The sequence below is a fragment of the Palaemon carinicauda genome, chromosome 27 (genome assembly GCF_036898095.1).
Source record: "Palaemon carinicauda isolate YSFRI2023 chromosome 27, ASM3689809v2, whole genome shotgun sequence".
In the NCBI taxonomy this organism is placed as follows: Eukaryota; Metazoa; Arthropoda; class Malacostraca; order Decapoda; family Palaemonidae; genus Palaemon; species Palaemon carinicauda.
This window is the reverse complement of record NC_090751.1, coordinates 16,880,737-16,908,278: the sequence shown is the minus strand read 5'-3', so window position 1 is coordinate 16,908,278 and position 27,542 is coordinate 16,880,737. Positions and strand designations below refer to the sequence as shown.

General features: G+C 35.7%; 4 protein-coding genes across 4 annotated transcripts; all 4 read left to right on the top strand.

The window, feature by feature from the left end:
• The first annotated feature begins 1,952 nt into the window (after positions 1 to 1,952).
• LOC137620829 (pro-resilin-like) lies at positions 1,953 to 2,841 on the top strand. Its single transcript, XM_068351276.1, has 3 exons — positions 1,953 to 1,974; positions 2,144 to 2,700; positions 2,779 to 2,841. The coding sequence occupies exons 1-3, from the start codon at positions 1,953 to 1,955 to the stop codon at positions 2,839 to 2,841; spliced, it is 642 nt and encodes a 213-aa protein (XP_068207377.1).
• Positions 2,842 to 6,370: 3,529 nt separating this feature from the next.
• On the top strand, positions 6,371 to 7,378 carry LOC137620827 (pro-resilin-like). The gene has a single exon (XM_068351275.1). It carries the CDS (start codon positions 6,371 to 6,373, stop codon positions 7,283 to 7,285), a length of 915 nt encoding a protein of 304 aa, XP_068207376.1. The 3' UTR covers positions 7,286 to 7,378.
• An 8,287-nt stretch (positions 7,379 to 15,665) lies between these two features.
• LOC137621119 (pro-resilin-like) lies at positions 15,666 to 21,347 on the top strand. Its single transcript, XM_068351549.1, has 3 exons — positions 15,666 to 15,729; positions 15,836 to 16,540; positions 20,734 to 21,347. The coding sequence occupies exons 1-3, from the start codon at positions 15,705 to 15,707 to the stop codon at positions 21,288 to 21,290; spliced, it is 1,287 nt and encodes a 428-aa protein (XP_068207650.1). The 5' UTR covers positions 15,666 to 15,704; the 3' UTR covers positions 21,291 to 21,347.
• A 4,267-nt stretch (positions 21,348 to 25,614) lies between these two features.
• On the top strand, positions 25,615 to 26,751 carry LOC137621116 (pro-resilin-like). Its single transcript, XM_068351546.1, has 2 exons — positions 25,615 to 25,680; positions 25,843 to 26,751. Exons 1-2 carry the CDS (start codon positions 25,656 to 25,658, stop codon positions 26,715 to 26,717), a joined length of 900 nt encoding a protein of 299 aa, XP_068207647.1. The 5' UTR covers positions 25,615 to 25,655; the 3' UTR covers positions 26,718 to 26,751.
• The last annotated feature ends 791 nt before the right edge of the window (positions 26,752 to 27,542 follow it).

The window sequence follows — 27,542 nt, the reverse complement described above, 5'->3', positions numbered from 1 at the left end:
TATATCCTTTATGATTTTTCAGAGTTCCTGATCTTTACTGGGCTACATATATTTCCAAAACTCAAATTCCATTCTACTGAGGCTATACCAATCTCAAGACAAGAAATCAGTTCCCATCTGTTACTTCTGTTATTTTGGTCTCATACAAGAAAAACATGCTCAAATACTATATACAGTCGTTTCTCAGTTGCCCATGCCCCCGAATTTTTCCCTGTTGGAGCTCTTGGGCTAGTATTCTGATTTTCCAATTAGGTTTATAACAACAACAACAACAACAACAACAACAACTACTACTACTACTACTATTACTACTACTAGTACTACTATTAATAATAATAATAATAATAATAATAATAATAATAATAATAATAATGGGACCATGTTCAACTTCAAAGTAAGGGGACATCATCCCTCTATCAAATTTCCATCTTTCACGTTTACCTATTTTGTTTCTCTCAGGTCCCTCGCTTAATGTTGCCCACAGCGCAACCCTTCACCTCGGATAATACGGCTCCTTAATAACTTGAACCTATTCATTCGCATCTACCAGGCAAATGGGACAAAATTTGAAGAGTAACCAAGCTAGTCCTCTTAACCTATGGCATTTCCCAGGCATTAGAGATTACAAAATATAGACCTCATCAATATCTAAACTAACAAAGTGAAAAAAATATAAATTCTTGAATCTTACAATATTTGGCCTCAGAATTGGAAAAAAAATTAGTTACGGTATCAATTACTCAAAAAGAAATTAAAGAACAGTCTACTAATTTACATTAACACAATTCACCTTCGTAAAAATAGGTTTTGCCATTCCACCTTCCTCTAGTCTTTGTACACCCTGCCACACTTCATATCAAAACTAGATCACAAAATTAGTAAAGCTTGTACTATGGAGAAAAAACATTCTCATACTTATTCTAATAATATAACATTGCTTACAAATGAAATATTTTACATAAAATAATTCCCAAATTTCTTTTCCAAGACTCAGAGAGAGAGAGAGAGAGAGAGAGAGAGAGAGAGAGAGAGAGAGAGAGAGAGAGAGAGAGAGAGAGAGAGAGAGAGAGAGAGAGAGGTGATTAATGGAATTTTGACACAACCGAATTTATATAATTATGTGTTAAATATTTTTCAACTTTGTACAATAGAAATGTAAAATAAAGCTAAAAATATAATAATTAAGCTTCAAGGGGACTTTCAGTGTCGTGTGTTGGAGTTCTCTTGCTTGAGGGTACACTCAAACACATTATTCTATCCTATTTCTCTTCCTCTTGTTATTTGGAGGTTTTTATAGTTTAAATATGAAAAATCTATTTTAATGTTGTTATTATTCTTAAACTTTTATAGCTTACTTCCTTTTTTTCGCTAGGCTATTTTCTCTGTTGGAGCCCTTGGGTTCATAGCTTCCTACTTTTCCAAATAGGGTTGTAGCTTAGCAAATAATAATAATAATAATAATAATAATAATAATAATAATAATAATAATAATAATAATAATAATAATAATAATAAACACTACAGTTATAGCTATTTTGATTATTCGTGAAACCTACAAAAAAGTGTATATTGCATATAACTGAAAGTTAACGAGTAAATACCGATTTTAGTAAATTATACGGTCGGCAGCAATGCACTATAATTTTTGCAACAATTTCTACTAATAATCGACTAATTGTTACCACAATAAATTCACTTTGAAATAATCAAAGTAATAAAATATATTTTCAAAATTTCTTCCCACAAACTTTTCATTTCTTAATACTGAACGCCATAAAAATGGGGTCAATCGCGTGATGCATTCCCTTGCACCCGTGCATACCATTAAATGTTAAAGGGCGGAGCTAACTACAACTCCAGATCATCGATCATATAAAAAGAATTCGCCACACAAACCAAATCATTCCTTTTCCTCTCTCCCATTAATCATCTTTCCTCCAAAGAGCTCAACCATGAGGGGTCTCGTACTATCTGGTGAGAATATGGCAATGCCACAGGTCAATGCAAATCTGTTGGGTGGCAATTTTAGTTCTTACTGTAGTTGGTCAAATATATAAAAATGGTTGAGTTTAATTTCAACTTGGCATCAACAAGAAACATCAATAATTACCAGAAATTTACAATTACTTTGTATGTCTTTCAGTTCTCTTCAGCCTAGCATTTGCAGACAGACGCCCACCCAGCAACGGCTATGGAGCTCCTCCAAGCAACGGCTATGGAGCTCCTCCAAGCAGTGCTTATGGACCACCAAAGAACTCTTATGGGGTAGATCCCCTTGCTGCCTTGGCAGAAAACATTCCAGGAGGTGGTGTTCCGGGTGTAGATTATCCTGTCTTAGCATTCGTTCCCGATACTGGATTCGACTGCAACGCCCAGAATGTCCCTGGATATTACGCTGACACTGATCAAGAGGCTGGCTGCCAGGTCTTCCACATCTGCCAGGACAGACCAAATGGACGCCGCCAGCAGGACTCCTTCCTCTGCCCCAACGGAACCATCTTCAACCAACAGTACCTCGTCTGTGATTGGTGGTTCAACTTCGACTGCGCTGATGCTGAAGACTTCTACTCAGTCAACGAACTTATTGGAGTCGTGCCTTATGGATACGGCAAAGGCAACAATGGCCGTAACTCCAATGGAAACAACGGATATGGGTCCAATGGCAACAGAAATGGTAGGAAGAATGGCAATGGCAAAAGAAACGGCAATGGTAATGGTTATGGTGCTGACAGTAATGGCGCAAATGGTTCCATAAATGACATCTACGGCCCACCTGTTTCCCCTAGTAATGGCTACGGAGAACCTGCAAAACCCAGTAATAGCTATGGGGCTCCTTTCTAAGTCTTGATAACACTAACCAAACTTAAAAAATAGGATAAAATTATACTATACGAGTTTACCTTTACATTCTTCAGATCTTCTTTCCTGTGAACGAATGCCGAATAAACGACGTAGAATCATATGTACACATGTATATTACGTATAATGTATAATAAATAAGCAAAAGTTCAAAAAATATTTCATACACCTTTATAATATAAAACAGGTCCGAGAGAGAGAGGGATGCATGTTAAGGGAACCCAAACCTTACACATATTTCTGTTCATATTGCAAGCCTTCATATATCATGACAAAACTAAGTTCAAGGAAAATTTATTGTCTAAAAGTATATGAACTTTTTAATTCAATGTTCTCAGAAACAGCTCTGACTAGGTTTGTCAAAGACATTGATGCGTATTTACATAGTTTCCAAGTAACAGAATACAATGACGATCATGAATAACAAAGACATGTGTCATTTTATGTCTATATAGTTTTCAATTATTACAATGACGATCAAGAATGAACCAATTTATGATAAGTAACTTCATTCATTTCTTCCATGTAATAATATGTAATTATATAGTTTGTTGGAAAAAAACCTGTCGCCCGTCCTCGATTTCTCTCCTTACTAAGCCACAGACCAATAGTCGAATATCCAGTGGGTACATTATTTGTTGTTCAAATGTAAAAAGCACAGAGTTTAACGAAACTGGCTTAGACTACATTATACTCCCATGAAATTTGAAAAAAGGGAAATAATTTGTATATACGCAAAAAAAAATTCTGTATTTCGTGTCTTTAATATATGTTTGATCCGTTATTAAGAGTGTGAAATACACACACACATACAGAGAGAGAGAGAGAGAGAGAGAGAGAGAGAGAGAGAGAGAGAGAGAGAGAGAGAGAGAGAGAGAGAGAGAGAGAGAGATTTTTATTCGATATTTACTCGTTGAATTACCATACTGAAGGATTGGTTATATGGTTATATAGCCTCCCAAGAATCCAATTGCAAGGAATGAAAAATAATCCTTATGTCTTTTACGAAGTAAAATTGTACGATAACAAGAAAATAAGTAACATTGTTATAAAAACCATTAAATAATAATTTCTGTATTACTATAAACTAATAAGCATACGAAACAGAAACAAACACAAAAATCAGTCTCACAATTTTGAACACGGACAGGTTCCTCTTGAAAAATTTTAAATAAAAATGTTAAGATGTTTTATCCAAGTGATATTTGTGATATATATTACAAATTGTGCAAGTCACCAAAATAAAGGAACGAGTAAGTGTCGCAGAACTTGTCAGCGTTGTAATCATAAAAGAGGTCAACTGGATGGAGAAACATTTAAATGAACTTTTCAAGCACATTCATATGGTGACCGTCATCTTAATTTGTTGACCAAACTTGCAGTCTTTCAAATCCCTTATTCCTGATCTGGATATATCTTTGACACCTTTTTTTCGGTTAGTTGCGTGCGCATGTTGCATATAATTGTTCTTAAGTTTGACCATCTTTTGCAAAAAAATCTTGCCAGACTGTACCATGACGTATGTAGTAAACTAGCAGTTAATTCTAACAGTTCATTATAGACTCGATAATACACAGTACTCTATTAGTTTTATTCCAGCTGTTACCAGATTGTGGAAAGATATTCCTAATCTGGGGGTGGAATAGGTTGAACTTTACAAATTCGAACTTGCTGCAAATGTTCCTTTGTTCGACAAGTTACCTTGTCTCATTTCAAAGTTGAAATACTCTCGTTTTATTTATTACTTCTCGTGCATAGTTTATCAGTTATTTCTCTTTCACCTTTCCGCACTGCTCTGCTTTCCTTGTTGAAACTCTTGGGCGTGTAATATCCGGCTTTTCCAACTAGGGTTGTAACTTAGATAATAATAATAATAATAATAATAATAATAATAATAATAATAATAAAACATACCATTACTATTTAATTGTAATTAATACACCAAAGAGGAAAATGAGCACAGTAGTAATTTCAATATCCAATTTATGACTGGAAAAACCAGCATCTTAAACAGGGTCAGATTAACTGGTTCTAATTACATGAAATGTGTCGAGATGTCTAACATGCCAAAAGTTATCTAAAGTTATTTTTTTGCATGGAATTTAAAAGAATTTACCTATAATATATGAAAGTAAAATTCATAAATTAACATAATGGAATTCGTATCGCAGACGATTACCTTATAATAATAATTTCTAAATGTTTGGTATGTATCTCCGAAAAAAAAAAAAAAAACGAAATATATATCTCATTGATGACAGTAGATATGAAATTAATAAAGCCTGTCACAAACACTAATTTTGTAGATAGTTGACATAGAAATTGGCTTTTCGCAAATGTGGATAAAACAACGTTGCACGTTAAATACTTACATACTATATAAGTACCGTAGAGATATGCATAACGTAATAAACACACTAAACCGTAATAAATACACCAATGAAAAATAATTTTAGAATCTTATCAAATAAAATATCGAAAATTGTAAAATCTAAAAAGGAACGTCAAGAATAATTTGGATAAATCTGGGGTTAAAGGAAGTAAACAAATCTATGAGACGCCAAAAAAATTTTCACCTGTCAAACGATTTTTTGGGCTGGGGCTCGAGATCCGCTCAAAATCGATAGTATTTTGTTGTGTTTGTATATTTACCGGCAATGCAATTTAGGAGGGCCTATACATTCATTAATTTTAGATTGCCTACCACGTGGTTAGAACACTGGCTCTTGCGTTGGCAGCACGTAAAGATAATATAGGTATACCTGCCAAGTCATTGTCTGGCCTCCCTGGTCCTAGCTTGGGTGGAGAGGGAGCTTGGGAGCTAATCATACGTATATATGGTCAGTCTGTAGACCATTGTATTGCTAGGGCATTGTCCCTTGACTTTTGCCATTCATAAGTTACCTTTAAACCTTTATAATTAGTCCTCGCTATAAAACAGATGAAAGGAAGTAAAAATCTGAGGCAAAAAAAAAAAATCTTAAAATTCCAAATAAATAAATTAAAAAGTCACAAAAGAACTTTTCCAAACTATATTTACGAACTGAATAGTTCAAATCTAAATTTTTACGTTTTTAAATAAATGAGAAGTTCTCTCTCTCTCTCTCTCTCTCTCTCTCTCTCTCTCTCTCTCTCTCTCTCTCTCTCTCTCTCTCTCTCTCTCTCTACAAAGTGCAGATGTAATGCAATAATGCATTCTATATAACCTTGTTCCAGTGCATGATAAGAAAGGCCATCGAAAAAAAAAAAATCAGTCTGGGTGGCCAAGTCACTATAAAAACTCTGGTCTTTCGCCACAAACCATCATTCAGTCGATCACCTCCGTTGGGACTGTTACATATCAAGAGAAATAGAGCACCAATGATGAAGACTTTTGCAGTGTGTGGTAAGCTAATCCATCCAATAGCATATTTAAATGAGGATACACCGATATAGGTAGAAGCAAAGTACATGCAGTTAAAAGAAACATAGAGAGACATGTATACATGCAAAACAGTTCTTAAAATATTTCATGAATAACACCACTTTATTATACCCGAATATATTTCTTACAGCTCTTCTCAGCATTGTAGCTGCCGACAGGCGTCCTCCTTCCAATGGGTATGGAGCCCCTCCAGTTGCTCCAAGTAATGGCTATGGAGCTCCTCCAAGCAACGGCTATGGAGCTCCTCCAAGCAACGGCTATGGACCACCAAAGAACTCTTATGGGGTAGATCCCCTTGCTGCCTTGGCAGAAAACATCCCTGGAGGCGGTGTTCCAGGTGTAGATTATCCTGTCTTAGCTTTCGTTCCTGATACTGGATTCGACTGCAACGCCCAGAATGTCCCTGGATATTACGCCGACACTGACGCTGAAGCTGGATGCCAGGTCTTCCACATCTGCCAGGACAGACCCAATGGACGCCGCCAGCAGGACTCCTTCCTCTGCCCCAACGGAACCATCTTCAACCAACAGTACCTCGTCTGTGATTGGTGGTTCAACTTTGACTGCGCTGATGCTGAAGACTTCTACTCAGTCAACGAACTCATTGGAGTTGTTGCCTATGACCCTTATGGTAAACACAGCAACGGCAACGGTAATGGAAATAATGGTTACGGATCTAACGGTAACGGTAATGGAAATAATGGTTACGGATCTAACGGCAACGGTAATGGTAATAACGGCTACGGTTCAAATGGAAATGGTAGGAAAAATAATGGCAAGAAGAATGGAAATGGAAAAAGAAATGGTAGCAAAAGAGGTAATGGTTATGGTTCCAATGGTAATGGAGCAGGTGCTGCTCCTAGCAATGGTTATGGAGCCCCTGCTGCTCCTAGCAATGGTTATGGAGCCCCAGCTCCTCCCAGCAATGGTTATGGAGCCCCAGCTGCTCCTAGTAATGGTTATGGAGCTCCACCATCAAATGCCTATGGTGCACCTTTCTAAATCAAGTATCCCATTATCATTCATAACTTAACGAATTAACGATTCCTTTAAATATCGCATCCACAGACGAGTAAAGCTTGACTCAACCTGAATATTGGCCATGAAATCGGAAAGTGTTATGTACGTCAATGTATATTTTTGTATATTAAAAAAATAGAAGAATGAAAAACTTTTATCATCTTTCATCCTGCACATATATCTAATATATGCAACACTGAAGTTCTCTGGGTGCCATTTAGCCTCAATTACTTCTCACGTTTATATGAAATAGTAAAAGGTTGCAAAACGATAATTATAGTGCCACCAAGCCCAGCAAGCATTTAATATGTTTTAGCCTAATCTGTTCCATTCTATACTCGTATAACTCTTCATGTCTATAGGTTATAAAAAAATGCATTTAATCTACGAATAACCATGGTGTAAAAAATTTAAATCTTAGCCCTTTATATATCCTCTTTCAATTGTTACCTATCAATATAAGAACTGACTAGTAATTGATTGATTTGAAGTTTTCTGGCATCCTGGCATCTAAGATCACTGACGCCGATATCATTTATTATATACAGAAGGTAAAAGAATATTCAATTAAACCATAAATGTTAAGATGTTAATATAAAAGTTAAATAGTTTGCAGAAGACCTGCTGCTGAAATAAATCTAAAAATGCAGCTCGCATATGACACATCATATCCACTAATCATGGCAAGGATGAACCTGCCATCCTCACCTCGAGCCTCAATCAGAACTCTGTTTCTTAAGTTGTTATTATTGGGGCATTCAGTCAACAAATGCCGACCCATTAGCAGAAACTCGTGTGTCAACCAAGTGTGACTAATGCGGTGACGACAATGAGACGTCTCCCACTTTTGGGGCATCATGCTATACCTCCAAGGAGATATGACATTTGTTACTTCTCTCATTTTATTGCCATCTAGACTATTCCAGTGCTGTTGCCAATTATTATAGAACAATTTCTTGATGTTAGGTAGAAAATCATTACACAGAATGGGATGCCTTATTGGCCACAACCCAGATGCAGCATTCTTCACCAGTAAATCTGCATTCTCATTCAAAGACACACCTACATGGGCTGGAACCCAACAAAGTCGAACCATTATACCTCTCAGTCCAATAATAAAAAGCCATTCTAAAATATCTAAAACTAAAGGATTACTAGAATTAAAAACTTCTAAAGCTTGAAGGACACTCTACGCCTCGCTAAAAATGGTAAAATTATTCTCTTTTGTAAAAGCTATTTTTTTCAATAGCGGTTAGTATGCCATATAGTTCTGCAGTAAATATGAAAGCTGTTAGAGGAAGTGCACCTCTACAATTTAAAACAATACTGTGCACCTCTATAATTAAAAACAATACTATGTACTCCAAATCCAAAGCCATCATCAGATTTGGACCCATCAGCATACATAAAAGTCGATTCCCCATGTTCTTCAACATGTTCCATAAAAAGAGACCTAGCTTCTAATTCAGTCCATTTTTTTAACACCAATGAAATATTTACAAAAAGATATCTCTGGTAATTTCCGCGGAGGGGTTGATGATATCTTAATTGGAAGCACCTTACTTCTAATTATATCAAGACTGTATAATAATTGTTTCACCGGAAAGTCATAAGGTTGAAGAGATTTTGGGTGCAACTCAAAGTATGTTGAGTGCCTTACAAGGCTTGCAGTCTGAAGGCTAAAGAATTAGGGAGTCTGTAACCTAAACCAATACCGAACAATAGAAGACATTCGGTAATGGTCTAAAGGTAATTCTCCAGCACCAACAAGGAGACTTGGGATAGGTGGGGTTCTAAATGCTCCTGTGGACAATCTAATACCAGCATGATGTATTGAATCTAATATCTTTAATTGGCTTGGGGTGGCTGAGGAGTTTATTTCACACCCATAACTTCTTTTTTTTTTTTAAATCAGGGCCTTGTATAATTTTAAAATAATATTGCTGTCTGTCCCCATGATATATGGGATTATACTTTTAAAAGATTCAGAGCCTCAGGACATTTAGCTTTCAACACTTTTAAGTGAGAAACCCATGAAAGCCTACAATCAAATATCAAGCCTAAAAATTCAGCCTCACATACACATGGGATCCGGTGACCTTTGATGTATATATCCGGGTCTGGATGTACTGTATTCCCTGAATACGACAGAAATGGACAACAACAGTTTTGTTTGTCGAAAACTTAAACCCAATCATATCAGCCCACTGAATAATTTTGTCAATTGAGAGTTGTAGTTTTCTCTCAACCATCGCCATTCTAGTTCCAGTAAATGATATGGAGAGATCATCAACAAATAGTGTTGACAGAATATCTTGAGGAATGACAGAGGATATCCCATTAATAGCCAGTGCAAATAGGGTTACACTTAGCACACTACCCTGGGTAACTACTTCCTGACATTTCCTCTCAGATAGAACCTCCCCCACTCTCACTTGATAAAAATCTATGTGAAACAAATGATTGATTGAACAATGGTAACTCTCCTCGTAATCCCAAATTATGGATGGTTTTAAATATACCATATCTCCATGTAATATCATTTGCTTTTTAAAGGTAAAAAAAAAAAGACAGTTACATGGTGCTGTTTGGAAGGAAGTGCTTTACAAATAGCGGACTCAAGTCGTATCAACACATCTGTCGTTGAGTGCATTTTTCTAAATCCACACTGAATAGGTGATAAAATACCCTTCTTTTAAAAGTACCACATGAGTCTTGCATTGACCATCTTCTCCGTGATTTTACATAAACAAGATGTCAATGCAATTGGTCGATAGTTTGCTGCTAAAAACTTGTCCTTACCGGGTTTTAAAAAGGCTAAATTAATGGCTAGTACCCAAACACTTGGATAACTATGATATTGCCATATTCTATTAATAATGATTAAAATGAATAACTTTGTATTGAAAGGTACATGTTTAATCATTGCATATAAAATTCCATCGGGTCCATGGGCTGTATCGTTATAAGTAGCAAGTGCGGAATCAAATTCTCGTTCAGTAAATGGAGAATTATACGACTTCACTTCCTGTTGCAAAATTTTAAATTTTCTTTTCATCAATGCTGCTATACTGGTGACCAGGAACTGCCTCACACTTGCATGAAACATTTGTGAAATGATCAGCCAGGGCATTGCTAACGTCATTTGTTTCAGTCACATACTCACCATTCACCTTCAACACTGGTGATAGGTTTGAGATAAATTTGCCTGCAATCTTTTTTATTTTCCTCCATACAGAAGATGGTGGGGTTCTACGGTTGACTGAGGAAACAACAGATACCCAAGATTGGCGCCTAGCTTCTTCCATGGCACGATGGAACTATGCTCTACAGTTTTTGTATGTTACCAAATTTTCCTCAGTACGGCGTCTACGCAATCTAGTCAAAGATTTTCTGGTGGCTCTGTGCAAGACAGTTACTTCTGAAGACCACCACGGGACTGGTCGTCGTTTGAATAATCCTGTGGTTTTGGGAATCGAATTGATTCCTGCTCTATGGAGTACCATTCAGTAGGTATATGGCATCATCAATAGTTTCAAACTGATCTGCACTCCCCTCAATTTCACTTAGCTCACTAAATTTAAACCAGTCCACCTTGTCAAGATTCCATCGTGGCGATCTTTGTAAAGGTGGACTATTGTTGGTGTTTATAATGATTGGTGCATGATCACTAGTATGCCTATCATCATTTGTCCTCCAATGGAAATCAAGAAGGCAGTTAGAGCTTGCAATTGAAAGGTCAATGCACAATAAGGTACCCGTCTGAACATGGAAGTGTGTGGGCTTTCCTGTATTAAGGAGTCCGACATTCTCGTTTTCCAAAATTGATATTATATTGCCCCTGGTGTTTACTAAAATATCACCCCAAAAAGGATGTCAATCATTCAAATCTCCAAGTAGAAGAAAAGGATTGCCTCTACTAAATTATCATATATGTTAAAATTTGGAGGCAAGTACAGAGAGCAAATTGTACATTTTTTCCTTATATCAATTTGTACAAGCACTGCCTGTAGAGGTGTACGCATAGACAAAGATATTTGAGGAACATCTCGACGAACGTATATGAGACTTCTGCCATGGCTTCCTACTCGGTGGTCATACAATGTCCTATAGCTAATATATTCGCGAGGACAAGAGGTATTAGCATCAAACTTGCTCTCCTGTAGACAGACAATTATGGGGGAATGCTCGTGAATTAAGAGCTTAGGTTCTTCATATTTGGCCCTTAAACCCCAACAATTCCATTGCAAAATGGAGGAAAAAACTATGGTTTATTTTTTGGAAGAACTTATAGCAATTTTTGATCTAACACTATTTCCTGGTGGTTTTATTAGAGAGGGTCTTGATAAATTTGGTTTTGTGTTTGTGATTTTCTTTATGTCCTTTTGATCTAATTGTTGAGGGGGATGATGGACATCAACTTGAATTTTTGATTTATCTAAATTGTCTTCTGGTTGATTAGAAACATCAATGGACAAAACCTCAGATTTATTTGAAGCCATAACTCTAATATTTCTTATGGAAGGGGGTGAGAGAGATGAAGGTCTCTCTTTTCCCGATTAATAAGTAGTAAGCTACCATGTTTTTGTACCTTCCTCACAACAGGTGCATCTGGTAACTTGGTTTCAGGTGGAATCTCCATTAAATCAGGCAAGGACATGGCCTGGGAGTGGTTAGTACCATCCTTTGTAATAGGGGATAAAGGTTGGATAGTGTTGGGCAATGTCTTTTTGTTGATACACAAGGTTAAATCTTTAGGAGGAGATATTCTTGCCTTATTATGCAGCACTTCATCAGTAGATGGTGAATTTCTTTTTCGAGAACTACCTAGAGTAGTAGGTGGGTTAGATGACTCCCGTGGAACTTTTTCTCCTGTTTTTAATGCCTTTGCATAGGTAGTCAGTTTATTTAATGATCTCTTGGCATGCCTTACGCTTACATGTTCAATAATTGTTTTATTGAGAGCAGGTCCTTCTAATTTATATAACTGGCAGCTTCTATCGTCAGATTTATGATTAGAGTTACAGTTCAAGCACCTTGCCTCAAGTGTATTACAAATTTTATCATTCTTACAAACTTTGGAAGGATTCCCAAATTTAGAGCAATCAAAACATTGCAGTGGCTTCTGCTTAAAAGGTCGAACTCTAATCCTTTCATTTTCCATGTCCATGTGGAAAGACCTTAATAAGAAGAAGAAGAAGAAGAAGAAGAAGAAGAAGAAGAAGAAGAAGAAGAAGAAGAAGAAGAAGAAGAAGAAGAAGAAGAAGAAGAAGAAGAAGAAGAAGAAGAAGAAGAAGAAAACTAATAATAATAATAATAAGAAGAAGAAGAAAACTAATAATAATAATAATAATAATAATAATAATAATAATAATAATAATAATAATAATAATAATAATAATAACTGTAATAGGTCACCAACGTGAAACCAAATCTAAAGTATATCTTGAACAAAGAAGGTTGGCAGGTGCAAAAGCATATTTCATATTTTGAAAGCCAGCTGGGTGAGATGTACATCAATGTATTTGAATTTTGTGAGCCTAGTTCTCTCTCTCATACTCATACACACACACAAATTGGAAACCTAACATAATATGACCCATGATAACAGGGGACAAGTAAAGATACATTGCCAATAAAAAGGAACATTGGGAACATTTCTTACAGAATTACCCACCAAATAGACAGGGGTTAAATGAAGTTCTCAAAGATGCAAAAGCTGAAAATATGAGAAAGTTTTACATATTAACCAAAACATTGTAAACAATTTTGAACTTAGGACAATACTGTTTCTTTGAAAGTGTATGCAAAATTATACAAAAAAAAATGTTATTTATATAGAGTGAAGGAAAACTAAATTTGATTTCAAATAGTAAAAACATTTTCATTGCCATAGCGGGAAGGGATAAAGTCTATCAGAAATGATTTCTAGAATATAAACAGAGAAATATTACATGTCTAACGCTGCAACCCCCCCCCCACAAAAAAAAAAAAAAAAGACATGATGATCTTAGTGTCAAAATAAACGCTTCGTATCTTAATAATCCCGTCGGTCTGTTGTTGGCAAGCTGATAAGTGTATACTACTTAGGACAAAAGGTACTTTCCTGTAAATAAAACGCTAATAGAACCACCTCGATTAGCTCTAAAATCAATTTAATTTTACATAATCGAATAAGAACAAATGCTAAATAACAATTGCTTCGACCAGCAAAAGCCTTTATAACACGACGATCTAATAAATAAATTTGATGTCTTCATGTAGCGCATAACAATTAAAAAGTGTCTGTTAACTTCAATGTAAACATTGACAAAGACAGAAGTTTCGCGTCATCTTAAAATTCTAAACAATAACATCCTGGGATTTTGCTGACAATAAAAAGGCAAGATTGAGAGTTTAATTCCATGTCTAAGGCATAACTGGTGGTATCCTTTCTATTAGAAATGAGGGAGTATTATATGTGCATTTACAGGAAAATCAAATGAATTTCCGGTGAACTGTGGAGTACTCCATTGAAATCTGTCACCTATGTTGTTTATACTCCTCGTGGATTTTGCAATGCATAGAACAGTTGAAGATGGCGGAGAAAGATTAAACTGGATTGGAAACAAGAAATTAGCGGACCAAGAGTATGCTGATGACGCTGTCTTATTAGTAAAATGCCATAGGGCTTGCAAAGGTTGCTTATCAGAGAGCATGAAATATCACATGAGGTTGGGCTTTAGATAAATAGAAGAAACACGGATGATGAGAACAGAATATGCAATGGAGGATGAAATATCATTGGAAGGAGACATGATTAATGAGGTGGAATCATTTAATTATTCAGGGACTATGATCTCTAATATAGGGTCTTTAGAATTGGAGTTTAATGAAAGATTGAAAATTTCAAATCAGAAAATGGGTAAATTAAGTGAAATTTGGAAATCAAATCTCAAAAAAATCATGCTAAACAGTATATCAGTTTAGTGAGATCGGTGTTGCTGTATGGACACGAGTCGTGGTACATGACAATGAAACAATACCCAAAATACTTTGTAGATTTGAGAACAAAGCCCACAGAAGAATATTGGGAGTTAATGGCAGGACAGGATCAGAAATGAAAATATAAGAGAGATTACACAAGTGCCATATGTTGATGAGATGGTCATGGTGAGTGGTATATGGAGATGGTTTGTGCATGTTCTTCGCATTCCCTGCTAGAGTTAGTTCACCAAACTTTCTACTGGGTTTTACAATAGAAAAATTAAAAGGACAAGGCCTACATAGCTGATGACTATGAAGATTGAAGTAGGAGATAATGAATGGAGAAATATTGGTTCAAAACCTCAAGCTAGAGACAACAGGTAACATCTAACCGAGGCCCTTTGCGTTAATAGGCGTAGGAGTTGATGATGATGATGATGATGATGATGATATCATCTTCATTATTATCATCATCATCATCTCCTCCCACGCCTATTGAAGCACAGGGCCTCAGTTGGATTTCACTAGTCATAGAGTGACTAAATCCTAAGAGGATCATTAGCTAAATTCATCAAAGGATAAAAAGTTCCTTGTGATGCGCAGTGCCTAGCTAAGGCAAGTGATCCCTGATGGTCCATAATGATTCGAACAAGATCATCCGACAAGCATTATAATTGGAAGCCGAATAGACATCTTGTCTATCGCCTTAAACCCAATCCGTCACCCTGTTGTCAGTGAATATGCTGATATAAACATATATTGATCCAAGAAATACATATAAGCTTATAAAAGTTGTTAAAGTTCTTAGGAATGCTTACATGTTTCCACTTACCAAACGTGTATCCCAAATCATTTCTTCCGAGTGATACTGTTCATATCATCTCTACTCATGAAAAATTAACAAAAAAAACTAGAAACTAAGTTAATCATACATGTAAAGCAAAACCTAAGGACTAACATTAAAGGCAAAAATAAAATTTAGGAAGACTTACATTTCTTTAACTTTCATTACTAAAAATATGAAAAATATGTAGACAAAAAGTAATTAAACAGGATACAAATAAATGTATATACAAATGGGAACACTAAACTAATATCTAAATCTTTCAATGATCCAATCTTATTTTATCGTTTTTGAACAAATGAGAATGATCTAATTTCCCCTCCCCCTCTCTCTCTCTCTCTCTCTCTCTCTCTCTCTCTCTCTCTCTCTCTCTCTCTCTCTCTCTCTCTCTCTCTCCACAAAGAAGTCCAAATGTATTGCAATAATGCATTCTATATAACCTTGCTCCAGTGCACGACAAGAAAGGCCATCGAAAAACGAGATCATTCAGGGCAGCCAAGTCACTATAAAAACTCGGGTCTCTCTCCACAAACCATCACTCAGTCGATCACCTCCGCTGAATCAGTTACATATCAGCGAAATAGAGCAGCAATGATGAAGGCCTTTGCAGTGTGTGGTAAGCTAATCTAGCCAATAGCAAATTTAATTGAAGAAACACCAATATAGTTTATAATAAAGTACATGTATATTTCATGAATAACACCAAAATATATTTCTTACAGCTCTTCTCAGCCTTGTAGCTGCCGACAGGCGTCTTCCTTCCAATGGGTATGGAGCCCCTCCAGCTGCTCCAAGTAATGGATATGGAGCTCCTCCAAGTAACGGCTATGGAGCTCCTCCAAGCAACGGCTATGGACCACCAAAGAACTCTTATGGGGTAGATCCCCTTGCTGCCTTGGCAGAAAACATCCCTGGAGGCGGTGTTCCAGGTGTAGATTATCCCGTCTTAGCTTTCGTTCCTGATACTGGATTCGACTGCAACGCCCAGAATGTCCCTGGATATTATGCCGACACAGATCAAGAGGCTGGCTGCCAGGTCTTCCACATCTGCCAGGACAGACCAAGTGGACGCCGCCAGCAGGACTCCTTCCTCTGCCCCAACGGAACCATCTTCAACCAACAGTACCTCGTCTGTGATTGGTGGTTCAACTTCGACTGTGCTGATGCTCAAGACTTCTACTCTGTCAACGAACTCCTTGGGGTTGTTCCCTATGACCCTTATGGTAAACACAGCAACGGTAATGGAAATAATGGTTATGGATCTAATGGCAACGGTAATGGAAATAATGGTTACGGATCTAACGGCAACGGTAATGGTAATAACGGCTACGGTTCAAATGGAAATGGTAAGAAAAATAATGGCAAGAAGAATGGAAATGGAAAAAGAAATGGTAGCAAAAGAGGTAATGGTTACGGTTCCAACGGTAATGGAGCAGGAGCTCCTCCCAGTAATGGTTATGGAGCCCCAGCTGCTCCTAGCAATGGTTATGGAGCCCCAGCTCCTCCTAGCAATGGTTATGGAGCCCCAGCTGCTCCTAGCAATGGTTATGGAGCTCCACCATCAGACGCCTATGGTGCACCTTTCTAAGTCAAGTGTCCCATTATCCTTCATAATTTAACGAATTAACGATTCCTTAAAATATCGCATCCACAGACGAGTAAAGCTTGACTCATACCTGAATATGGACATGAAATCGGAAAATATTATGTACGTCAATGTATATTTTTGTATATTAAAAATATAGAAGAATGAAAAACTTTTATTATCTTACATCCTGCACATATATCTAATATATGCAATATATACTGAAGTTCTTTGGGTGCAATTTGGCCTCAATTACTTCTCACGTTTATATGAGCTAGTAAAGGGTTACAAACGGAAATTATAGTACCACCAAGCACAGCAAGCATTTAATACGTTTTAGCCTAACCTAGTCTATTCTACATATAATTCTTCATCTCTAAAGGTTATAAGAAAATCTGTTTTCATTTATTCGACGAATAACCATGGTATAAAAAGTTGAATCTTATCCTTATATATATCCTCTTTCAATTAATACTTATCCATATCGGAATTGACTGGTAATTGGAAGGCTTGTATTAGGACAAGGACCTTAATAATAATAATAATAATAATAATAATAATAATAATAATAATAATAATAATAATAATAATAACTGTCATAGGTCACCAACGTGAAAGCAAATCTACAGTATATCTTGAACAAAGAAGGTTAGTAGGTGTAAAATCATATTTCATATTTTGAAAGCTAACTAGATGAGATGTATATAAATTTTTTTTGACTTTTGTGAGCCTAGTTCACACACACACACACACACACACACACACACACACACAAAATAAACAACAACAAAAAGTAAACTTGACATAATGTGACCCATGACAACAATAAATAGGAACATTGGGAACATTTCTTCAGAATTACCCACCAAATGGACAAAAGTTTAGTGAAGTTCTCAAAGATGCAAAAGCTGAAAATATGAGAAATTTTCACATATTAACCAAAACAACGTAAACAATTTTGAACTTCGGACAATACTGTATCTTTGAAACTGTATGTAAAATTATCCAAACAAAAATGTTATTTATATACGGTGACGGAAAACTAAATTTGATTTCAAATACCGAAAATATTTTCATTGCTATAGCGGAAAGGGATAAACTTTCTCTGATATGAATTCTAGAATATAAACAGAAAATATTATATGTCTGCCATTGCGCCCCCCCCCCCTCCCAAAAAAAAAAGAATACTTCATTTGCTCCCCACCCCCAAGGCATGATGAACTTCGTATCAAAATAAACGCTTCGTTTCTTGATAAGCCAATCAATATGTTGTTGGAAATGTGATAAAAGTAAACTACTAACAACGAAAGGTAGTTTCCTGGAAATAAAACGCTAATAGAAATATAGACTAGCTCTTAAATCAATATAAAAAATTGGACACGATCATATACTAAATTACAATTTCTTCGACAGGCAACAGCCTTTTTTTAACAGCACGATCTTTTGAAGAAATTTGACGTCTTGATGTAGCGCAAAACAATTAAAGTGTCTGGTAACATAAATGAAAACATTGATAAAGAAATTTTCACCTAATATTCACAATGACCGAAGTTTCGCGTCTTCTTAAAAATCTGGACAATAACATCCTGAGATTTTGCTGACAATAAAAAGGCAAGATTGAGAGTTTAATTCCAAGTCTATAACCTAAAATATTGTATCTAATATGGGTGGTCTCCATTATTTTAGAAATGAGGGAACATTATATATGCATTTTCAATTATATCACATAAATTTCCAGTGAACAGTGGAGAAATCCAAGGGAATGTGTTGTCACCTATGTTGTGTATCCTCTTCATAGATTTTCTTATGCATAGAACAGCTGGGGATGGCGGCGAAGGATTGGACTGAATTGGTAACAGGGTATTTACCAACCTAGAATATGCTGATGACACTGTGCTTATTAGCAAAATGGCAATGACTTGCAAAGGTTGCTTACCAGAAAGCATGAAATATCACATGAGGTTGGGCTTTAGATAAGTAGAAGAAAGACAGATGATGAGAACGGAATATGTAATGGAAGATGAAATTTCATTAGAAGGAGACAGGATTAATGAGGAAGAATCATTTAAATATTCAGTAACTATGATCTCTAATACAGGGTCTTTAGAATTGGAGTTTAATGAAAGATTGAAAACTGCAAATCAGACAATGGCTAGATTGAGCAAAATTCGGAAATCGAATCCCAAGAAATGAAGCTATATATCAGTTTAGCGACATCAGTGTTTCTGTATGGAGACGAGTCGTAGTATAGGACAATGAAACAATATCCCAAAGATTTTGCAGATTAGAGAACAAAGCCCAGAGAAGAATATTGGGAGTAAATGGCAGGGCAGGATTGGTAATGAAATTATAAGAGAGATTACTCAAGTGCCATATGTGCATGAAATCATGGTGAGGGATATATGGAGATGGTTTGGCCATGCTCTTCTCATTCCTTACTAGAGTTAGTTCACCAAACATTCCAGGGGGCTCCTCAAGGAACTAGAAGAATTGGAAGACCCAGGCCTGCATAGCTGAAGATTATGAGGAGTGAAGTAAGGGATGATGAATGGATAGGTATTGATTTAAAAGCTCAAGTTAGAGATGACTGGCGATATCTAATTGAGGCCCTTTGCGTCAATAGGTGTAGGAGGAGATGATGATGTCATCATCATCATCTCCTCCCATACCTATAGAAGCTAAGGGCCTCAGTTAATTTTCACCAGTCACAGACTAAATCCGAAAAGGATCATTGGCTAAAATCAACAAAGGATAGCCACTTCCTTGTGATGCACAGTGCCTATCAAAGTAAGGCAAGTGATCCCTGACGGTCAATAATGATTCGAGCAAGACCATCCGACAAGCATTATAAGTAGAAGCCGAATAGACATCTTGTCTATAGCCTTAAACCCAATCCGACACCCTGCTGTCAGTCACTATGATGCTACAAGAATATATTAAACCGTATAACACAGATAGGCTTCTAAAAAGTTGTGAAAGTTGTCTTAGGAATGCCTACGTCATTCCACTTACCGAATGTGTATACCAAATCATTTCTTTTGAGTGATAGTGTTCATTTGATCTATAGTCATGTAAAATTCACTAAAAACTAAAAACTAAGTGGAATGATGCATCTAAAGCAGAACCTCGGGATAAACATTAAAGGCAAAATAAAATGTTATTAAGAACTACTATTCTTCGACTTTCATTACTAAAAATATGAAAAATATATGGACCATAAAGTAATTAAACAGGATACAAATAAATGTATACATGAATAAAAGCACTAAAAAAACATCTAAATCTTTCAATGATCAGATCATTTAAAAGAAATATTTTCATATTGGTCCATTCCAGTGATGCTTTCCCAGTTAACTGCATTATTACTGGATGACGAGCAAGTGCTAAGGAAAAGTTGTTTTTGTATGCGTGTATATATATATATATATATATATATATATATATATATATATATATATATATATATATATATATATATATATACACACACACACACACACACATATATATATATATATATATATATATATATATATATATATATATATATATATATATATATATATATATATGTATGTATATATACATGTATAACCCTATGAATATAAATGCATGTGTATGAATCAAATATGAACATATATACGTATATACAAAATAAAATAGAGATGAAGTACTATAGTGGCTGTTAAATGGCCTTTCACAAACGCATGACCAGAATGGCCATCATAATATAAGAGAAATCATGCAAGTTAGAGAAATCATGCAAGTCAGGAACTATATAAACTCGGGTCTACCATAAAGACACTTCACTCAGTCGATCACCTCTGTAGATCCTGGTCCATTCCTGCCACATACACCAGCAACGATGAAGGCCTTTGTAGTGTGTGGTGAGTAGCTATCAAATTATACTTACTTTATGTAAGTAATTCATAGATTTTATCGAAAGAATTTCAGACTCAAATATTTAGGGCAAATAATATTGTTTCCATTTTCTTCCTATTTTAGCTCTTCTTAGCGTTGTAGCTGCAGACAAACGCCCAAGCAATGGATATGGAGCTCCACCAAGCAATGGCTACGGACCACCAAGGAACTCCTACGGTGTAAGTAAGGAAATTGCTGCTTTGGCAGAGAATATTCCCGGCGGTGGAGTTCCTGGTCAAGACTACCCTATCTTGGCCTCTGTCCCTGATACTCGTTTCTCCTGCGATGCTCAGAATGTACCTGGTTATTATGCCGACACTGACCGTCAGGCTCGCTGCCAGGTCTTCCACATCTGCCAGGACAGGCCCAATGGACGCCGTCAGCAGGACTCTTTCCTCTGCCCCAACGGAACCATCTTCAACCAACAGTATCTTGTTTGTGATTGGTGGTTTAACTTCGACTGTGCTGATGCTCAAGACTTCTATTCAGTCAACGAACTCATTGGGGTTGTCGCCTATGACCCTTATGGTAAACATACCAATGGCAACGGTAATGGAAATAATGGTTACGGATCTAATGGTAATGGCAATAACGGCCATGGTTCAAATGGCAACGGAAATGGATATGGAGCTCCACCATCACTTTCAAACGCCTATGGTGCACCTTTCTAAATCAAGCATCCAATCATAATCCATAACCCAAAGAAGGATCGATTCCCTGCAATATTTCATCATCGGGGGACAACATATCACTCATGACTGAAAATGAATCTGAAATCGTAGTTTCATGTATGCCAATGTATATTTTTGTATATTAAAAATATGAAGTAATGAAAAAATGTCTACTTACATCCTACTCACATACCAAATGTATACACTACCGAAGTTCTGTGGGGACCATTTTATTATTATTAAAAGGAAGTATTTTTACCTAGCAATGAGTCTAGCATAAGTCATTCAGAGCTGCCCTGAATAAATTCAGAAGAGATAAAATATGACATATACTAAAAGTAATGAATAAACGAAAATAATCATATAATAGAAATATGAGAAAATGTTATAACAAGAAGTATAAATGTTATCTATTAGATCTATACTTCTTAAAAACTGAGTAAGTTTAAAATTTGATATAAGGTCTGACATACGTCTCTTACCAAAACATAAAAGTCATTGTCTTCAAGAAACTTTAAAATCGCAAAAAATAAACTTTAAGTTAAAATACTGTTACTGTCACTACCTCATGGGAAATGCTTCATAAGTGCAATAACAACTTTGCAATTTCTTACGAAGAGCGAAAATAAAGCAAGAAGATGATTAAATGTCATACACCAATGTCATCCTTACAGTTTAGATTTCAAAAGTTTTAATATAAAACACTAAAAAGTTAAACAGGAGTTAAATTTCCGATAAGCGTTACAACTTATGCAAGTCCCCAAAATAAAGACGTAAGCTGGATGGAGAAAATGGTAAGTGAACTTTTGAAGCACCGTCATTTGGTGACCATTATCTTATCTTGCCGTCTATTCAAACCTTATTCCAGATCTGGATATATCTCTGGCACCGTCGTTGAGCTAGTTCTTTGGGTATATTGCATATGTGTATTCCTAAATTTGACCCTCCAGTGAATTCAGATCTTCATAGACTGTATCATAATGTACGGTGTGTGGTGCTATATTAGAAGTTAATTCTAAGTCTTCTGCCTCCACCCGCAGACTCAATACTCCACAACATTTTATTAGTTTTATTCCAGCTATGATCAGATTGTGGAATGGTCTTCTTAATCTGACAGTTAAATCGGTGGAGCTTCATCAGTTAAACTTGCTACAAACGCTCTTCTGCTGAACATGGTGACGTTCAGTATCGTTTCGAGGTTAAAATATCTTTTTTGTTATTTCTCCTAAATATCATATCTATTATTGCTCTATTTTCTTTCTGTACTGTTCTGCTTACCCTTTTGGAGCCCCTGGGCTTGTATCATCCACCTTTTCAAACTAGGTTGTAGCTTATCTAAAAATAATAATAATAATAATAACAATAATAACAATAACAATAATAATAATAATACTAATAACAATAATAATACTCTCCCCTATTAACATAGAGCAAGTGTTTGGACATATATATATATATATATATATATATATATATATATATATATATATATATATATATATATATAATACAAATATAATATGCATATATGAAATATATATATATATATATATATATATATATATATATATATATATATATATGTATATACATATATAATAAACATAATATATATACATTTATATTATATAGATGTAATATATATATATATATATATATATATATATATATATATATATATATATATATATATATATATATATATATATATATATATATATACAGTATATATAATTATATAACATATACATATATGTATATATGTGAATACACAAACACACTCAGTACGGTCCCGAATGATGCGTGTTAGAATTGTCCGATTCCCCATTTATACAGTCGCTAGTTTTCCAAAGTATAGTTTCTGTAACTGCATTAGCAGTTCAAAGTCTGCAGTCAAGCAGCACAAAACGTATAAAATATATTGTCTTTTCAAGTATATTGGTATGCCTAGGTACGGTGCCTGATAATAAATGTAACCAAAATATATTTACATTTTATTATCATAATTTTATAATAAATAGCCTATTTAATGAAAAATTCCATTTCAACAATGAAATCAACTTTTAACTATGCGAGTCCAGCTGACAAAATATAAGCAGAGTTGTGGGGTTACGTTCTCGGCATTCCTTATCTTTCTCTAACCCTTCAGTAGATAATTTTAATAGTAATGTTAATGATGGCACTTTAAAGTATTTTCGATTGGTAAAATATATGTAAAAGCTTTATATTTTTCCCTGTGGGTGTTCAAGGTTTTCACACGTAGGTTGAGTTCGTTAATCCGCAGTTAATAACCAAACTTTCAGTAACAAGTCAGCAATATTTTCTGTCATATATATATTGAATAGTATAGATTTGCTATACAAAGATTTGTTTTTGTATAGTACACGGCACATAAAAACCTCTCTCTCTCTCTCTCTCTCTCTCTCTCTCTCTCTCTCTCTCTCTCTCTCTCTCTCTCTCTGTAAAAAAAAAATCTTAGTTCACATTTGACAACCTGAGTTTAAAAATGAAATTAACATGACAATTGTTAGTTGTGGTGAGCAATTCCTCGCTTCAGGTGATTCAAGAAACAAACAAAAACACGGCATTCGATTAACAAGAGCTAATTCTCTCTCTCTCTCTCTCTCTCTCTCTCTCTCTCTCTCTCTCTCTCTCTCTCTCTCTCTCTCTCTCTCTCTCGTGCTATACAATACTTACATAAAGATGAAGAAACCAAAATTTGTTTCCTTGACAAGTGTCAATTAAATTATACCGTGTATAAATCATATTCAATCGTAGCTTAAAACATGGCATCCAATTTCGTCAGCACACCACTACATTTTAGGAAACATCACTGGAATCTAGAAAATGTTATTATTAATGGGTTTTTTAATATAAACTTGAAATCGACACATGGATACTAAGTACTCAGCTCTCCCAATCACTCGAGTAGGAGGCAGAGGAAGTAGCCATGCCCTGGTAAGAGTGGGGTGCATGTGCGTGTGTGCAAATTTATCTAAACATTTAACAATCATTTTGACGGGTCACATAAATCAATAATAATAATAATAATAAGTGATACACAAATATTCAATTCAATGGTCAATATTTAAGACGAAAACGTGCGATTACTATTTAATTTTAGGCAAAGGAATACAGCAAAGAGGAAAATGGGCACAGTAGGAAGTTCAATTACCAATTTATGACAGGAAAACTGGCATCTTATAGAGGGACAGATAAACGGTTTCGAATGATATAAAATGTGTCAGTAAGTTGAACATTCTTGAAGGTTTTCACACGTAGGTTGGGTTCGTTTAACAGCAGTGAATTACCTAACTTTCAGTAACAAGTCAGCAATATTTTCTGTCATATATATTGAACAGTATAGATTTGCTATACAAAGATAGGTGTTTCATACACGCTCGTACACTGTGACGGCGTTGCTTTATTTATCTTATTACTCGCACTTCCCGGCACTAATAATACACAAAAAATTGGTCTATTTGCGCAGGGAAGAGAGAGCGATAAGGAAACAATGCAAAACCGTTACAATGTTCGAGTGTGTATGAAACACGTGCTAACAAAATGGAATTCGTATCGCTCAAGAGTAAATTGTAATAATACTTTTTATATGTTTCATATGAAAATCATAAGCGTATCTCAAAAAAAAAAATGTATCTTCTCGCAAAACATATATGAATTTAATAAGCCTATCACGAAGACTAATTCCGTAGACAGTCGGCATAGAAATGAGTTTCATGCATATGGTGAAAAAATAACAGGGCACGCTACAAACCTACATATATTTGGTGCCGTAGAGGGAGGCATAACGTAATAAATAAAAAGGTATCACAACTTTAAAAATCCTACAAAGACTACAGTATATCAGCCATAATTTGGATAACATTGGAACTTCAACGTAAATCTGGTAGAAAAAAAATTCAAGGGACTCTATGAAAACATTTCCCCTGTAAATTTAGTCTTGGCTGGAATAAAAAAAAATGAAAGTAAGTAAAAATCTACTAAGCAAAGAAAAAAAAATCTTACAAGAAATAAAAATATCAATTTGATAAATTATTAAATCACCATTCAGAACGACCATTATCAACTGATAAGTTTAAATTTCATTCTCTCTCTCTCTCTCTCTCTCTCTCTCTCTCTCTCTCTCTCTCTCTCTCTCTCTCTCTCTCTCTTCATAAAGTCTAGATTTAATGCAATAATGCGTTCTATATAACCTTGCTCCAGTGCACGAAAAGAAAGGCCATCGAAAAAAAAGATCAGTCCGGGCAGCCAATTCACTATAAAAACTCGGGTCTCTCGCCACAAATCATCATTCAGTCGATCACCTCTGCTGATTCTGTTACATATCAGCAAAATAGAGCAGCAATGATGAAGGCCTATGCAGTTTGTGGTAAGCTAATCTAGTCAATAGCACATTTAATTGAAGAAACGCAGATAAGTACATGCAGTTACAAGAAACATAGAAAAGTATACATGAGAAACAGTTCTTAAAATATTTGAAAAAAAAAAAAAAAAAACACCACTGTATTATACCCAAATATATTTCTTACAGCTCTTCTCAGCCTTGTAGCTGCCGACAGGCGTCCTCCTTCCAATGGGTATGGAGCCCCTCCAGTTGCTCCAAGCAATGGATATGGAGCTCCTCCAAGCAACGGCTATGGAGCTCCTCCAAGCAACAGCTATGGACCACCAAAGAACTCTTATGGTGTAGATCCCCTTGCTGCCTTGGCAGAAAACATCCCTGGAGGCGGTGTTCCAGGTGTAGATTATCCTGTTTTAGCTTTCGTTCCAGATACTGGATTCGACTGCAACGCCCAGAATGTCCCTGGATATTACGCTGACACTGATCAAGAGGCTGGCTGCCAGGTCTTCCACATCTGCCAGGACAGACCCAATGGACGCCGCCAGCAGGACTCCTTCCTCTGCCCCAACGGAACCATCTTCAACCAACAGTACCTCGTCTGTGATTGGTGGTTCAACTTCGACTGTGCTGATGCTGAAGACTTCTACTCTGTAAACGAACTCATTGGGGTTGTTCCCTATGACCCTTATGGTAAACACAGCAACGGTAATGGAAATAATGGTTACGGATCAAACGGCAACGGTAATGGAAATAACGGCTACGGTTCAAATGGAAATGGCAAGAAGAATGGAAATGGAAAAAGAAATGGTAGCAAAAAAAGCAATGGTTATGGTTCCAATGGTAATGGAGCAGGTGCTGCACCCAGTAATGGCTATGGAGCCCCACCTGCTCCTAGCAATGGTTATGGAGCCCCAGCTGCTCCTAGCAATGGTTATGGAGCCCCAGCTGCTCCTAGCAATGGTTATGGAGCCCCTGCTGCTCCTAGCAATGGTTATGGAGCCCCACCTGCTCCTAGCAATGGTTATGGAGCTCCACCATCAAACGCCTATGGTGCACCTTTTTAAGTCAACTATCCCATTATCCTTCATAATTTAACGAATTAACGATTTCTTTGAATATCGCATCCACAGAAGACTAAAGCTTGACCCATACCTGTATATGGACATGAAAGCGGAAAGTGTTATGTACGTCAATGTATATTTTTGTATATTAAAAATATAGAGGATTGAAAAACTTTTATCTTACATCCTGCTCACATATCTAATAAATGCACTACTGAAGTTCTCTGGGAGCCATAGAGCCCCAATTACTTTTCACGTTTATATAAACTAGTAAAAGTTTACAAAATGGTAATTATAGTGCCACCAAGCACAGCAAGCATTTAATACGTTTTAGCCTAATCTGCTTCATTCTATACTCGTATAATTCTTCATGTCTAAAGGTTATAAAAAAATTATTTTTCATTTAATCTACGAATTACCATGGTATAAAAAAGTTAAATCTTAGCCCTTTGTATATCCACTTTCAATTGCTACCTATTCATATCAGAATTTTCTGGTAATTGAAAAGCTGGTGTGAGACAAGGACCTAAATAATAATAATAATAAAATTAATAATAAAAATAATAATAAATATAATAATAATAATATTAATAATAATAAAACAATAACAATAATAATATTCATAATAATAGTAATGATGATGAAAATAATAATAATGATGAAAATAATATTAATATTAACTGGCATAAGTCACCAACGTGAGAGCAAATCTACAGTACATATCATGAACAAAGAAGGTTGACAGGTGTAGAAGCATATTTCATGTTTTAAAAGCTAACTAGATGAGATTTACATCAATCTGTTTGAATTTTGTGAGCCTAGCTCACT